Source organism: Kogia breviceps, chromosome 12, assembly GCF_026419965.1.
Source record: "Kogia breviceps isolate mKogBre1 chromosome 12, mKogBre1 haplotype 1, whole genome shotgun sequence".
NCBI lineage: Eukaryota > Metazoa > Chordata > Mammalia > Artiodactyla > Physeteridae > Kogia > Kogia breviceps.
In genome coordinates this window covers 97,869,074-97,882,861 of record NC_081321.1, presented here as the reverse complement: position 1 = coordinate 97,882,861, position 13,788 = coordinate 97,869,074, and the positions used below count along the sequence as shown (strand labels likewise).

Genomic DNA, 13,788 nt, shown 5'->3' with positions numbered 1-13,788 from the left:
TCTGAACACTGAGAATACAGCAGTGAGCAAAACATAGAAATTCCTGCCTCTATGGAGATTATATTCTAAAGGGGAGGGAAAAAGGCAACATACACAGTACAGTAGATGGTAGTGAGCAACAGAGACAAATCAAGCAGTGATAATGAGGAGTGGTAGGGAAATGTATGACTTAACAGGTGATCGGAATACCGTACTAAGATCTTAATTAAAGAATTAATGAAAAATGTGCTTACATTTCTCCCACTGTATTTAATTTCAAAGGCAACAAAGTTTAGAAAAACTTTTATTCAAGACCCAAGGTCTTTTGTCTGGGAGCAGGGAACAAAGAATAAACTTAAGCATAATTTGAGTTTCTCTTTGAAATACTTTTGGGTTTTTTTTTTTTTGGTAACATAAATTCAAAAATGTGTTTGTTTACATTTCCCATGTAAATGACCACCAAGGAAAAACTATTCCTCTAAAACCAGAAACTACTTCTCCAAGTGTCCAGTCTTTCTAAAATGTAGTTGGCTGCAAACTCTCCTTTGATAAAGGTGTCGACAGGGGTTAATCCCTTTATGTTTCCCCAGCGGCTTGTGGAAGCGAGTGTTTCTAGTAACAACTCTACCCAGCCCTCAACAGGATACTCACATCCTTGTTCTCAAGAATTTCCTGTTTAGCTTCAGGTTCAACTTCAACAAATTCAGCTTCTTCTCCTAATGCTCCAAAATCAGGTCCACTGGCTGGAAGAGGCTCCAAACTCTGAAAGGAAGGGAGAAACCACAGATAAATGAACTTATATTAAAAAACAAAAGCTTGGGACTTCCCTGGTGGCACAGTGGTTGAGAATCCACCTGCCAATGCAGGGGACATGGATTCGAGCCCCGGTCCGGGAAGATCCCACGTGCCGCGGAGCAACTAAGCCCGTGCGCCGCAGCTACTGAGCCTGCGCTCTAGAGCCCACAAGCCACAACTACTGAAGCCCGCGTGCCACAACTACTGAAGCCTGCGCTCTAGAGCCTGTGCTCCACAACAAGAGAAGCCACTGCAATGAGAAGAAGCCCGCACGTTGCAACAAAGAGTAGCCCCTGCTCGCCTCAACTAGAGAAAGCCCACGCACAGCAATGAAGACCCAACACAGCCAAATAAAAAAAAAAAAAATTAAAAAAAAAAAAAAGCTTTTAGTTTTGTCTTTAGACGGTGCCCCCAGAAAACTCAGGACCGCAGTCCCCTCTGGGGCTGAAGGCAGCAGGGTGGGGGGCACACAGGCAGCCTAAGCGGCTGTCGACGCACAGGTGTTAGGCTGGCGCTGACCCCTCGCCGTCCAGAGTATTGTTAATTCATAAGCAAAGACAAAAATTCATCAGCGAAAGGGTCAGGCACAAACCTACAATGGCTGTGCCATGAACTGAGGACTATACCGCACCTAGTTCTGTACACCTGAGGCCCATTTGAAGACCAAAAAAAAAAAAAGTTTTCTTTTTGCTTTCCCATTATGGAAAGTATCCTAATTTTTTAAATCAAAACTGGATACATTCTAGGATAATTACATTAAGCAGCCAAATTAGTAAAAAATACGTTTCTGGACTCTGATTATTCATTTTGGTCCAGAAAGTCTCACACGCTAAGGGGAACTGCATATGCTCATAAAACAGGCCAGCCAAAAAGCAGTCCCTTCCTTCAGTCTGAACTGACATTGTCTCAAAAGCGTCCTAGCATCTTCTGAATAAGGATTCTACAATAATAATTATGGAGACATGATAATATAATAGTATGTGTGATAATGAACACACAGCATTGTATATTTATTACATATATACGAGGATTCGCAGACACTTGTGGAGGTGGGTTCAGAAGGTCTAGAGCGGCAGCAGGTGACGGCAGAAACAGGCAACTCCGGGGAAAACTATGGGAACTAGTGTCCGGCTGCTTCCTCACCCCACCGGTTCTCTACAGATAAGCACCTCTGAGGTGCACAGGGGCGTCCGACATCTGCAGAACGTGGAGCAGTGGGCACCCCGGGCCCCTCTCACCTTCTCCCTGGAATGTGCACAGTCTCGTCAGCACGTCCTCCATCATGCCACTGGTCCTCTGGAAAGGTAATGACCTGACAGCGCCATGTCCCCTCTCCCATCCTTGCCGGAAAAGACTCTGATAGTCCTCAAAGGTGCCCTCAGGGGCAAATGCAACCGGATTCCTTAGCGGGGCACATGAGGAACTCCACCATGTGGCCCCCACGTGCTACTCCAGATTCAATCCCCACCACCCCTGACCCTCACCTCTGTGTCTGTGCACACCTGGTTCTCTCTGCCCAGGTTAACTATCTGCCTCCCCCAAAGAGCTGAAAGAACCACCTTCAGTGCCATCTCCTCTGTGAGCCGTCCCTGGCTTCTTCAGGGAGAATCAGTCCCTCCTTCACAAGACACCTCTTGGAGGAAATTTACGACCTTTACAGGTACTGCTTTTTCTTATTTTTATCTGCCCTGCTATATCAGAGATACTCAAATATTTATGGAATGGGTGAGTGAATGATTTTTTTCTTTTGTTCTCACATTTCATAAACACCTGAGTGCCTACTGTCCCCTAAAGAGCAGGGAATGCAGCCGTGAATAAGCCAGAACCAGTCCTTCCCTCAGTGGCTGAAGTGGATTATTTACATAAGTAAAAAGGGAAGCTAACGCTGAGCAAAGAAACAGAATTTATTTCACATAATTATCCTTTCATTTTTGTTGTGTAAATATTTTTTAAATGAGATCATTACGCTATTTCTCAAAAATATGAACAAATTAAAATAGTAACTTTTTAATGCAACATTTCATGAATATGCGTTCTGTATTTAAGTTTATGTAGTGCAAAAAAGTATATTACAGATGCGGAGATAGTCTATGCAGAGCATATACTATGGTTAGGAATATACGCACATGTTCATTCTTCTTAATCAGAATGCTTGACACATAAGACTTTGGGCATAACGTCTATGCTAAAAAATTTCCATTACGGTTCCTAAAACCTCAAAAGCATGAAACACACCTCACCAGAGACATGCTAGACCCATTTGCATTCTTAAACCTGAAATTTAGCCTTTAATCCAAAAGGTGATGTCTTTACAGTTTCACAACTGCACCAGAGCCTGATGCCCTAAATTAACTGTTTCACTAATGGAGATTCATTCATTCACCAAATATCCACCCACTATGTGACAAATGCTTACAAGGTCCTCACCCTCACAGAATTTACATTCTAGTGTCTGGGTAAGCATTTAGTGAAGTGAATTAAATTAAATATTTGGATCTAGCCTCTAACCTTTAAGCAGATCGGTCTACTAGTGAGTCGACAAATTTTATTGAACGCCACATGCCAGGCACTAGGCAAGGCAGTGCTAACTGAAGAAATAGCTCATGAAATAAATTTAATGAGTTATGAACAGCATCTTTAAAGTGATATAGACTAGAATCAGATAGAAAATACAAGAAAAAAATAGGTATCAAGGGTAAATACTGTTTCAGAAAACTTTTGTTTCACACATGCATGAAAGTACTAGATAGCAAATATGGGATGTTTTCTTACTGTGAGTCCTGACCAAAATTCAAACAACACTGGCTAGTGAAACGTAAAGGCCAAACTAAAGAACTGAAATTGTTTCTGGTCAATACATTAATCAAAGGAGCAGCAGTTTTAGTGTCAAAGGAGCTTAATAAAAGCAGAGACTTTTTTTTTTCCTGTACTCCTAGCACCTACAACAGTGCCAGGCACAGAGGTGACCACTGGTAAATATTAGTTGAATAAACGAGTGAATGCTTTCTCTGCCAAGCTGCTATAAGGGATGCAAGGCAAGTAAGATGCAGCTCCTACCGTCATCTAGAAACTTAGACTTTAAAAGAATAAGTTAAAAATGCAGAGCTAAAACAGGGCACCAGAGTAGAAATGTCAAGGAGGTTGGCAACACATCCAAAATGAGGAAATGAGGAGACATAAGGAGGTTTACGTAGGAAGTGACTTGAACTGAGTTCTAAAAGACGAGACTATTTTGCCACCTGAAAATGGGAGTGGGGGTGAGTGATGAGAGAGAGAGCTCCGCCCAACAACACGGTCCAAAAAGTGTGTCGGAAGAGGAACGGTGTTTCATTTGCAGAAAGTATCTGGAAATGGAAGTTAAGTCCACTCCCGCACACCAGCCTGAGAAGTCTGAGCTAAACTCTTGGAAACTCCGGAAAACTTCTCAGCAGGGCAACTGAAACAATCCACGTGGTAGAAGAGAAGTTGTGTTGAGGGCTGGGACTCAGGAGGTCTGAGTTTTAGAACATTCTGAGGCTCTAACGGTGTGACCCTGGACAAATAGTCACTCTCTGGGTCTCAGTTAAGATTACGATAAAGAGCAGTTAGGTGCACAGCTTGGGGGCCGCGCTAAGCACCCAAGCAAGTGCTTCACGTGTATTCTGTCTTTCAACTCTCCTAACAGCCCGGTGAGTGGGTACTATCACTGCCTCCACTTTAAAAGGAAAAACTAAAGCTCAGGGAGGTTCCGTCTTTGCACGGTAACCAAGAGACACGAGGACTCCTACCTGGGTCTGGGTTGGAAGACGCTACTTCGTGCTCTAAGAGTCTAGCAAGACCCCAGGAGCGGCTGAGCGGGAGAGTTCGGAAAAGATGACGGGTAAGGAACTAAGACGCCCGAAACCGCTGAGGATACAAAGAACTTATTCCTCCGCTGTAGGACATCACGGAAAGCCCTAGAGTGCTTTCCGGGCCACTGCCTCGCTAAGTGACCTTGGGCAAGTCACGCCCCTCCTCTGAGTATCCGTTTTCTACTCGGAAGCCTGCGGTACCCGCTGGCGGCATCTCTGCGGCCTCCTCCACCCGGCCCGCGACGGCCTAGCGCTGGAGCGCTACAGGCGGAGGTCCCCGGCCCCGTTCCGCACCGGCCTCGGGGCCCTGCAGTCCCCTCACCAGGGCAACCCTGGGCGCAGCCGCAAGTGCGTCCCCCACGGCGCCCGCCCAGAGGTCACGCAGCCCGCGGGTCGCTGGGCCTCTTACCCTGGCGTGCACTGTCCCCATGGCTCCCCTTCTGGCCGCCGCCTCCCAGAGCTGCCTCGGCCCGACGAAGGCTCGGCAGAGGGTTTGGCAGAGGGTGAGTCCCCGGTGGCTGAGCTACCGGTTGGTGCAACACCCACAAGCCCCCGGACGCGACTGACTGGAGGCGGCCATGATGCACCGCCTGCGCCCCGCCTCCAGGCTTACGATTCCTCCGCTCATTGGTCCTTAAGAATCTATGACCCGGATGTTCACGCCCACGCCGGGAAGCTCTGCAACCTGGAGAACGCCCGAGTGCCGAGCGTTCTGTGGTGGCCAGGAAGCTGCTGGCGCGTGTTTGGGGGTTTGCGTGAGGGTCCCGCTGGCAGTACCGGAGCTGCCCTGGGGTAGACCAGACCAGCTGGTGGGCGCGCCGGGACTTCACTCACGCGTCTCCCTTAACCCTCCGGGCACCTCGGCCCAATGGTGCAGTGCTTGTCCCCGCGCTTTGGCCGAGGCTCGCCACAGCCGGCTGCAACAGTGGCCTCAACCGGCGTCTGGAGCCGCACAAATCCGGATTGGCGCCCTGCTCCTCTCCAGCTGGCCGCACGGAGCTTTCAAGTCACTGAACCCCCACAGGGTTCAGCCTCCTCATTGGCAAAATGAAGTGTGGCGGTCTTATCTGCTTCGCAGGGATGGATTACAAGGCTCGCCTGAGAGTGTTATTTACGCCTGGCACAGGGCAGGGCACGTATTGAGCAGCGAATAAATGACCATTATTCTTTCAACTGCAGTAAATGTCAGTGCGTGTCATCGGGGGTTCGCATGGGGGCCACTCACATCGGAGAACAGGACAGCCCTGGGGCTTCATTTGGGTGGTGGAAACAGCTTTCCCCCGCTCAGAAGACAGTATATAAGAAGTAATAGTCACGTGGCGATAAATGCAATGAGAGACACAAGTAAGAGACAAAATGAGAGAAGGATTTTCAGTATCGTGCACTAATGTTTCCACCCCTTCCCGGAGACCCTGACACTCTTTTCTGTTTGAGTAGCAGCTCCGGAGTCTCCAGCATCCCTGGGGTAAACATGAAGTCCACATTCCCTTTCTTGCCTCCCAGGCCCTTCTCCTTCCCACACTGCATCCCTTGCCAGTTGACCTATCCATCTGTCTTCCCAGCTGGGCTGTCAGTCCCCAGAGGTGGGGACCAGTCTGTCTGGTTCCCTCCATGAGCCCAGAGGCTAGCACAGCGCTTGGCGTGCTGCAGGGACCTGGTGCATATTTGCTGAGTCACTGCTCCCCTGCCGTAGGCTAGGGCAAACAGACAGACACTGCTTTTTAAAATTGCACATTCCTGGGCCTCAGCCCTGATCTACTGAACCAACCTCTGGAAAGCAGAACCTGGAGATCTGAATTTTTTTCAAGTGTGCCAGGTAATTCTTTTGCCAACTAGGTTTAAGAACCCCTCATTTAAAAAAACTGGGGCTTCCCTGGTGGCGCAGTGGTTGAGAATCCGCCTGCCGATGCAGGGGATACGGGTTCGTGCCCCGGTCCAGGAAGATCCCACATGCCGCGGAGCGGCTGGGCCCGTGAGCCATGGCTGCTGGGCCTGCGCGTCCGGAGCCTGTGCCCTGCAGCGGGAGAGGCCACAACAGTGAGAGGCCCGCATACCACAAAAAAAAAAAAAAAAAAAAAAAAAAACCTCTTTATATCCGTGTCTGACTTCATCACTAGTTTCTAACGTCTTTGAAGACATGGGGCCGCTAACCTGTTTATAAGGAACTTGGCCAGAAATGGGTGGAAGAGGTGCTCAGCAGGAGGGGGAGGCAGAGGCAGCAGCAGGGCATCCGCAGGAGATGGGGGACAAGGAGGCAGGGCCGTGATACAGGCTGGCAGGACGGCCTCGCACGAAAAGGGGAAAGGTGTGCAGGGCCAGGCCTGCGGGGAGAGACGTCTGGGCCTGGGCGTATGTTCAAGAGGCTGCAAGCTGATGAAAGAACTGGGCTATAAGTTAGCTGTTGACCTCAGGCAAGTCACACCCATTTTAAGGGCCACTTTTCTCCACTATAAAATAATGAGATTGCTACGGACCCTGCCAGTTCTACAAAAGATTTTTTTTTAATTGGCTTGTCTTTCAGACTAGGAAGTAATAGGTCCCGGGCTTTTGGAAGCTTTTAAGCCATTTTGGATCACCACTTGCCAGGGAATCACAACCAGATTAGCTCCCGATTAGTGGTTACGACGCTGGCTTTATGGACAGACCCGCTGGCTGGCGTTCAGCCGTGATTCTACCACTGCTAAGCTGTGTGGCTGTAAGCAGAGCCCCTACCTCTCTGGGTCAGTTTCCTCTTTTATAAAGTGAGGGTAGTAATGGCATCCACCTCACAGGATCGCTTTGAGGATTCAGTGAGTTAATAGATGTAAAGCTGTGCCTGACCCACGGAGAATGCCCCCCCCGACAAGGATTAGCTGTCCCTATACCCATGTGCCAGGCCAGGTGCCAAGTGCTTTTTGTAAATGGTCTTATTTAACCATGACAGTAAGGTAGACTTTAGTAGAAGATGAAACTTAGGGCCAGAGAGACTAAGCGACTTACCCTAAATCCAGGTGGGACCCAAACAAAGGAGAGTGTGACATGGTCCCACCTCTGGCTCTTAGCCACCTCTGAATGATGCCCACGTGTCCCAGGGTCTCGGGGGGGTGGGGGGGTGGGGGTGGAGTAGATGGTGGCTCAGAAGCCTCCTGATCCTGGATTCCCCTCTCTGGCAATTTTTAAAGGGGGGATGGTGGGTGGGGCATACATAACAGGCTGTAGCCACCAGGTGTCTGAGTGGGAGAAGCTCAAAACACTGCCCGGTTATTACCCAGCAAGACTCCGAGTGCCCAGGGCTCAATGCCCCCAGGCCCAGCCAACCTGCCTCTGACCACCAAAGTGGCGCTTCATGGGTCTCACTGACCCCCAGCTCAAACAAAAAGCTGTTTTAGGTGTGAAAACTTGGACAGAGATCTCCAAAGATAATCTAGGAGACCGAACAAATTTTAAGCACAAGTCACAGAGGCTGGACACTTATTCAAAAATTCATTCTCCTGGTTCCCTGAAGCTCAGTTTTCTCATCTGTAAAATGGGAATAGTAGTTCTTAAAGCATAATGGTATAGTGAGGATTTAATGAAATACAGCATGGGGCCTGGCACACTGTAAACACTGAGTAAACTAGATTTTCTTCCTGCATTTCCTTGTTATTCTCTTAAATAAGCCTCCTCTCAAAGACAAGCCATGACTTTGACCTGCATATTACAACAAGAGTCCTGAGCCAAATATAACATTTGAGAGTCCTATCGTGTACAAGGGCCAGGGTGGCAGAGGACACATTGGGAACACAGAGACACAGCTCTACCCTCTCTGACAGTCACAATGTACGTTCACTTTCTTTTTTGGCTTTGCTGCACAGCATGTGGGATCTTAGTTCCAACAGCCAGGGGCGTACCCCATGCTGTGCCCCCTGCGGTGGAAGCTCTGAGTCCTAACCACTGGACGGCCAGGGAATTCCTTGTACATTAACATTTTAAAGGCTCTCAGAAATCCTGCAGTACAGACACTGGTTTCACTTTCTTTAACTCAGTATTTCCTGGGTTATTTATTCTGTCTTAAAGACTTCGGGTTTTGAGGTTTTCTGTGGCTTTCAGTGGCACTGTTCACCAGAATTTCTGCTGTTCCTCTTTTGGGCAAAAGGTAGACTTCCATTTCCATGCCCCCATCCATGTGACTTGCTTTGGTCCACCAGCTGTAGGCAGAAGGGAGAGGTGTCACTCTGGATGGAGACCTTTCAGCACCATGTTCCTCCCGCACTGTCCACCCCGCCCCTCGGGCCTGGGACAGGCTCAGCCTGGGTTAGCCAAGGCCGATGGGCATGTAGTCTGAGGAGTGAACCTTTGGGGAGTCTGGGAGTCTTTGTGAAACACAGCATAACCCCGTCTATCCTAACTGATAAAATCCCTAGCGCCATCTGCAAGGACACAACATTCCGGAAAATTTGGTTTATGAAGTGCTGATCGGGTCCCATCACTCAGAGAAATGAAGATTGGTGACTTCACTGGTTCCCTGGGTAAAGTCAAACCCCAAATCTCAGAGGCCACGAGGAAGGGACGCTGGGTCTTCACAGATCGCTGCAGAGGTCACCCCTACTCTTAGTTTGGGGCACCCCGTGGTGTGGACTCCCTGGGGCTACAGCCTTGGTCTCCTTATTCCTTTCCCAGAGGGCGGGCACCCGGAGTGAGGGGCTCACCTCCATCCCCCATGTCCCCAGCGCCTGCTGCCTGAGGGGTGAAGGTGCGCCGGTGAGAGGAAAGAGCACAGGCGCTGCTATGAGGCAGAGGCCGGGGGTGAGCAGGCAGGTGCTGGAGGACCAGGCTCCGAGCTGCCGGGGGCACCGAGGGAGGGATGCCCAGGAGGAAGGCGGCTTCTCCGTGTGGGGAGGTGGGGGTGACTTGACCAGGTTTGAGCCTAAGGATGGCTTGAGGTGGGTGCAGGCCACGGGAGCCCGCCGGGAAGTCGTTGCAGCAGCCCAGGGTGGGGATGGGCCGCCAACAAGGGAGCGGCTAACGGAGATGTTAAGCGGGGGCAGACGCGCAGGATTGGGACCCGCTGGAGGAGAGGGTGGGGGGACTCAGTGCGTCCCCAGTTCCTGGCTCAGATGACTCGACTGTTGATAGAACCAGGGCAGGTGATGAGGGAGCTGAGGGGCTCTGCACTGGAGGGAGGATGTTGAGGAGCCGATGGGGGGGTAGGTGTGTGTGGGGGGTAGGTGGGCCCTCACCTGAGCCAGAGACCGGAGGGGGGAGGGGGTTCCTGGGAGTGAGGGAGTCCTCTCCAGGAGTGCTTGTGTGCACGCCCCAGCCCTGGGGAAGAGCCCGGTAACCAGGATGGCGTCGGGGAGTCCGGAGTCTCAGAGGAAGGAGGAGGATTCGGGAAGGAGGGTCTGGCCCTCGGTGTCCAGGACAGAACACGTGGAGGCCACCTGGCCTGGCAGGGCCGTCTGGGGCAGCAGGACCATAAACCTTGGGGCTGGGGAGGTCGCAGGGGAGTTTAAAGGAGCCTGGCTGCGAGGCAAGGAAGCAGTGCTGTGGCTCCTCGCGAAAGGTGCAGAGACGAGGGAACGCACTTTCACGATCACATTTATTATAAATCATTTTCCGATGAAAGGAATACTTAGGGATTTAGTACACAGTGCAATTACAGATAATGGCATATTGGTAACCACCGTCGGTGTCCTGGCGTACATCCTTTCAGCCTCTGTTCTACACATACACGCCCACACACGTCTTAACTTTTAACAACACTGGGCTCATGCTTTGCACCTAGTTCTGCTGTTTACCAGACAGACTCTTGCTCCCTGGCATTAAACAGACGGCACACTGGTGATTCCCCAGGGCATAAATGGACCCTAAATAGAGGGAGGCTTGTATTCAACAAGGTGAGAGGAACTTGAGGGTGTTTTACATGCTGATGAGAAACGAGCCGTGCTGGAGAGGTGAGGGCCTTGGAAAGAGGAGGAGATGGGGTAGCATTTAAGGCACAGGTGGGAGGGCAGCCTTGGCTGTTTCTAAAAAGGTAATACACTTCCTTGTCTCACTGTCCATTTTTTAAAACTTATAAAACATATGCTCATCATAAGAAGGTTGAATAATTACAAAAAGTAGCAAGAAAATAAGCCCCATGTAATCCTATCGTAACATATTTCTTTCCTTATAATGATCACAGAACTGGTGTATAGAATACTATCTACATGGAAATATCCTGGCTACTATAAAACACCGCTGAAGTGTGGTTGTGTCTGCTTAGACCTACGCTGTGGTTCTGACGGAAAAGGCCCCTGGGAACCCTGAGAATCGGGCTCCGGGAAGGTATGAGGGTGCGTCACCAGGAGTCCAGGCGGGTGTCAGGCAGGCGTCACCTCCCCCACTCCAGGCCAGCTCAGCATAGGGCACAGAGCTTTGTTCTGGGGCCCAGGTGGCCTGGGGAGCCCACCACTCACAGCCTTGCCTCACTCAGGGGGGGCGGGCGCACTACCAGCACGGGAGCCCCGGGAAACTCGAGGAGCTCAGCTCTGCACTGCGTGACGACCCTGTGTTTTCACAAGCAGCCGCTGCCTTCTAGGTGCTCACGACCACATCAAGGCTCACGCAGGCTCTGCCCCCAGAACCACACTCCCCTCTGAAGTGTACGTCCTCGCAGTGGAGTGCTGGCTTTGACCTTGCTGGTTCTTCAACTCCAGCACACATACACAGTGTGGGTGAGAGTTGCAATTTGGGGGGCCAACATTTAGGATTTTGAGCTTACCATTGTTTCTTTGCTTTTTGTTATGCTCAAATGCATAAATAAGAAAAACAGACACACACATTTCACCTTGGGTCATATTGCACTGCTTGCCAACAAATTGCCACCCTGGAGAGAAGGTGGGTGCCTGTCTCTTGCTCATCTCCATTAGGGCTCTGCAAGTGGAGAGGACAGGTGAGGACCTGGGGGTGCCAGGGTGACCGTCTCGTGCACTGGATTTTTTTTCTTTTTTTTTTTCTGGCCACGCCACCCAGCATGCAGGATCTTAGTTCCCCAGCCAGGGATCGAACCTGCGCCCCCTGCGGTGGAAGCACGGAGTCTTAACCACTGGACCGCCAGGGAAGTCCCTGAATTGGATTTTTTTTTTTTTAAGGCTTCTTCTATTAATATCTCACTGATTCCCATAATGTATAATTCAACAGGAAATATGAAGATTCCCTTATGATTAATAGAAAACTATCCAATATTTAGAGTAGGTCAAAAAGATGTACCAGCATGTAAATAAGTTACCATCTTTTAATGCCCCCCTAACCAGGGGTGTCCTTGGAGGATGGCACCCCCCTCGCCCCACAGCAACTGCTTCCTGTACGGAAAGATGGGACCGCACTCCTTTCTTCCTTCCAACCCCCAAGACTGCACAAAGGGCAGCCCAGCCCCCAGCCACGGGGTTCTCTCTACCCACTCCACACCCCCTCCAAACACCAGTCATTCTAGGACCCTCCACCAGGACAGCTGAGCGGGCGGCAAGTCCTCTTGCGGGTGACCGGCCTCCTCCACGTGGCCACTACCGTCATTCCCAGGGCAAACCGGATCCCTCCGCTGTCTACTTTAAACACTTCCGTGTCTGCTAGTAGCAAAAACGACTGTGGGCTCCTCTCCCGAGTGCCCACCACGGGGCCGGGACTGTGCGAGGGGCTCCCCGAAGCCTCGCAGAAACCTAATGAGGAGAGGGGGGTCGCCCCCATGGAACAGGTGAGGAAGCCGGGGCCCAGGATCTTCAGGATAAGATCCCACCCTGGTAACTGACACCCGGCCTTTCTTCCTCCGAATTAGTTTTCAGAATTCAGAAAGCAGCAGCAGCAGCAGCAGCCGTGCCACGTTAACGACGCAGATCGCTGGGTTCCATCTGGAGAGACCGTGTTGCAGCGAGTCTGAGGTCACACGGGACTCTGCATTAACAGGCACCTCACCCCACCCTCCGCCCCAATCAGCAGTTCGTATTTTTTCTCTCCAGGAGAGGTCTTAAGGCCTCCTGGAGGAAGGACCCAAGGCTGGGAACGTCTCCTAAGGAAGCTAAATCCTTTGCAGTCATAATGGCCGCCTCTGGGACCACAGCAATAATTGTGCAGGAGCCCCTCCAAAGTGTGGGAAGATCCAGATAGACCCCGTTACCACATAGAGATGAAAATCCAGTGCCCCTCAAGGGCACCCCTGCTGTGGGTCCCCAGAGCCAGGCCCTGACCTTTCGGGAATTTTCCTCTGGAGACAGACTGGGGTCCTATGGCCTAGGATTATATTGGGAAGGCCAAACTCCGAGGAAGTAATCATCTATACATAAAGGGGAGAATCTGGGCTCTGACTGATTATGAGTGTGACAGGGGCATTGGCATAACAGATTTCTGAATATTAGCTGAATTACGGTATATTTTGGAGGAGAGTCTTGTCGGGAGGTTAAACTAAGTAAGTGTCCAGTGGTCCCACCGCTCCCCAGGGCTGAGCTATTTATGGGGATATGGTCTTCATTAATATATTTCGTAGTCGCATTTTTCCTTGAATTTCCCCAACATAAAGTGAAATTACCTTTATGTACATCATATTCATCCTCCTCGGACTAGGGATCCCACTCCAGGCTAGTCTGATTAAAATTGAGGGTGCAGGGCTTCCCTGGTGGCGCAGTGGTTGGGAGTCCGCCTGCCGATGCAGGGGACGCGGGTTCGTGCCCCGGTCCGGGAAGATCCCACGTGCCGCGGAGCGGCTGGGCCCGTGAGCCGTGGCCGCTGAGCCTGCGCATCCGGAGCCTGTGCTCCACAAGGGGAGAGGCCACAACAGTGAGAGGCCCACGTACCACAAAAAAAAAAAAAAAAAAAAAAATTGAGGGTGCAGTTACAAAGAGAGTCATTTAGCCAGCCCCAAATGGGTCCCCATCCGTCCGTCCAGGTTGGAGACAGTCCTTTAAATTCTGTCTTTTCCAGCATGAATAAGCCCCTGATTGTAGGTCGTGGGGCATCGGACCTTCATCCGAAAATGGATTACTGAGATAAGCTTTAGAAACAAACTTAGAGTGTCCTTTAATAATTCAATTAAACGTTTTAGAACTATAACATGACAGCAAGGAACTAACTGGGAAGTGAGTCTTGGTAACACAGACCTTAAAGAACAAAACTAGAATTTAATATTCAGTGAAACGTAATTTTTTTGGGTTTTCATTGTGAGGGCATTAACCCTGCAGCCAGGGAAGGCTTTATC

At 50.5% G+C, this 13,788-nt stretch overlaps 1 protein-coding gene across 2 annotated transcripts in view; it reads right to left on the bottom strand.

Moving 5' to 3' along the window:
• The window catches only part of SAMM50 (SAMM50 sorting and assembly machinery component), a 32,987-nt gene extending 27,747 nt beyond the window's left edge, over positions 1-5,240 (bottom strand). Inside the window, exons 1-2 of one of the 2 annotated variants that reach the window (XM_059080923.2) lie at positions 5,014-5,240; positions 631-741 (exon numbers count right to left, since the gene is read on the bottom strand). In XM_059080923.2, coding sequence (XP_058936906.1) covers positions 631-741; positions 5,014-5,034 — 132 coding nt within the window. In that variant the 5' untranslated portion in view covers positions 5,035-5,240. The remainder of the gene's footprint in view (positions 1-630; positions 742-5,013) is intronic. The other variant, XM_067010417.1, reaches the window with a different exon arrangement.
• Positions 5,241-13,788: the final 8,548 nt, after the last annotated feature.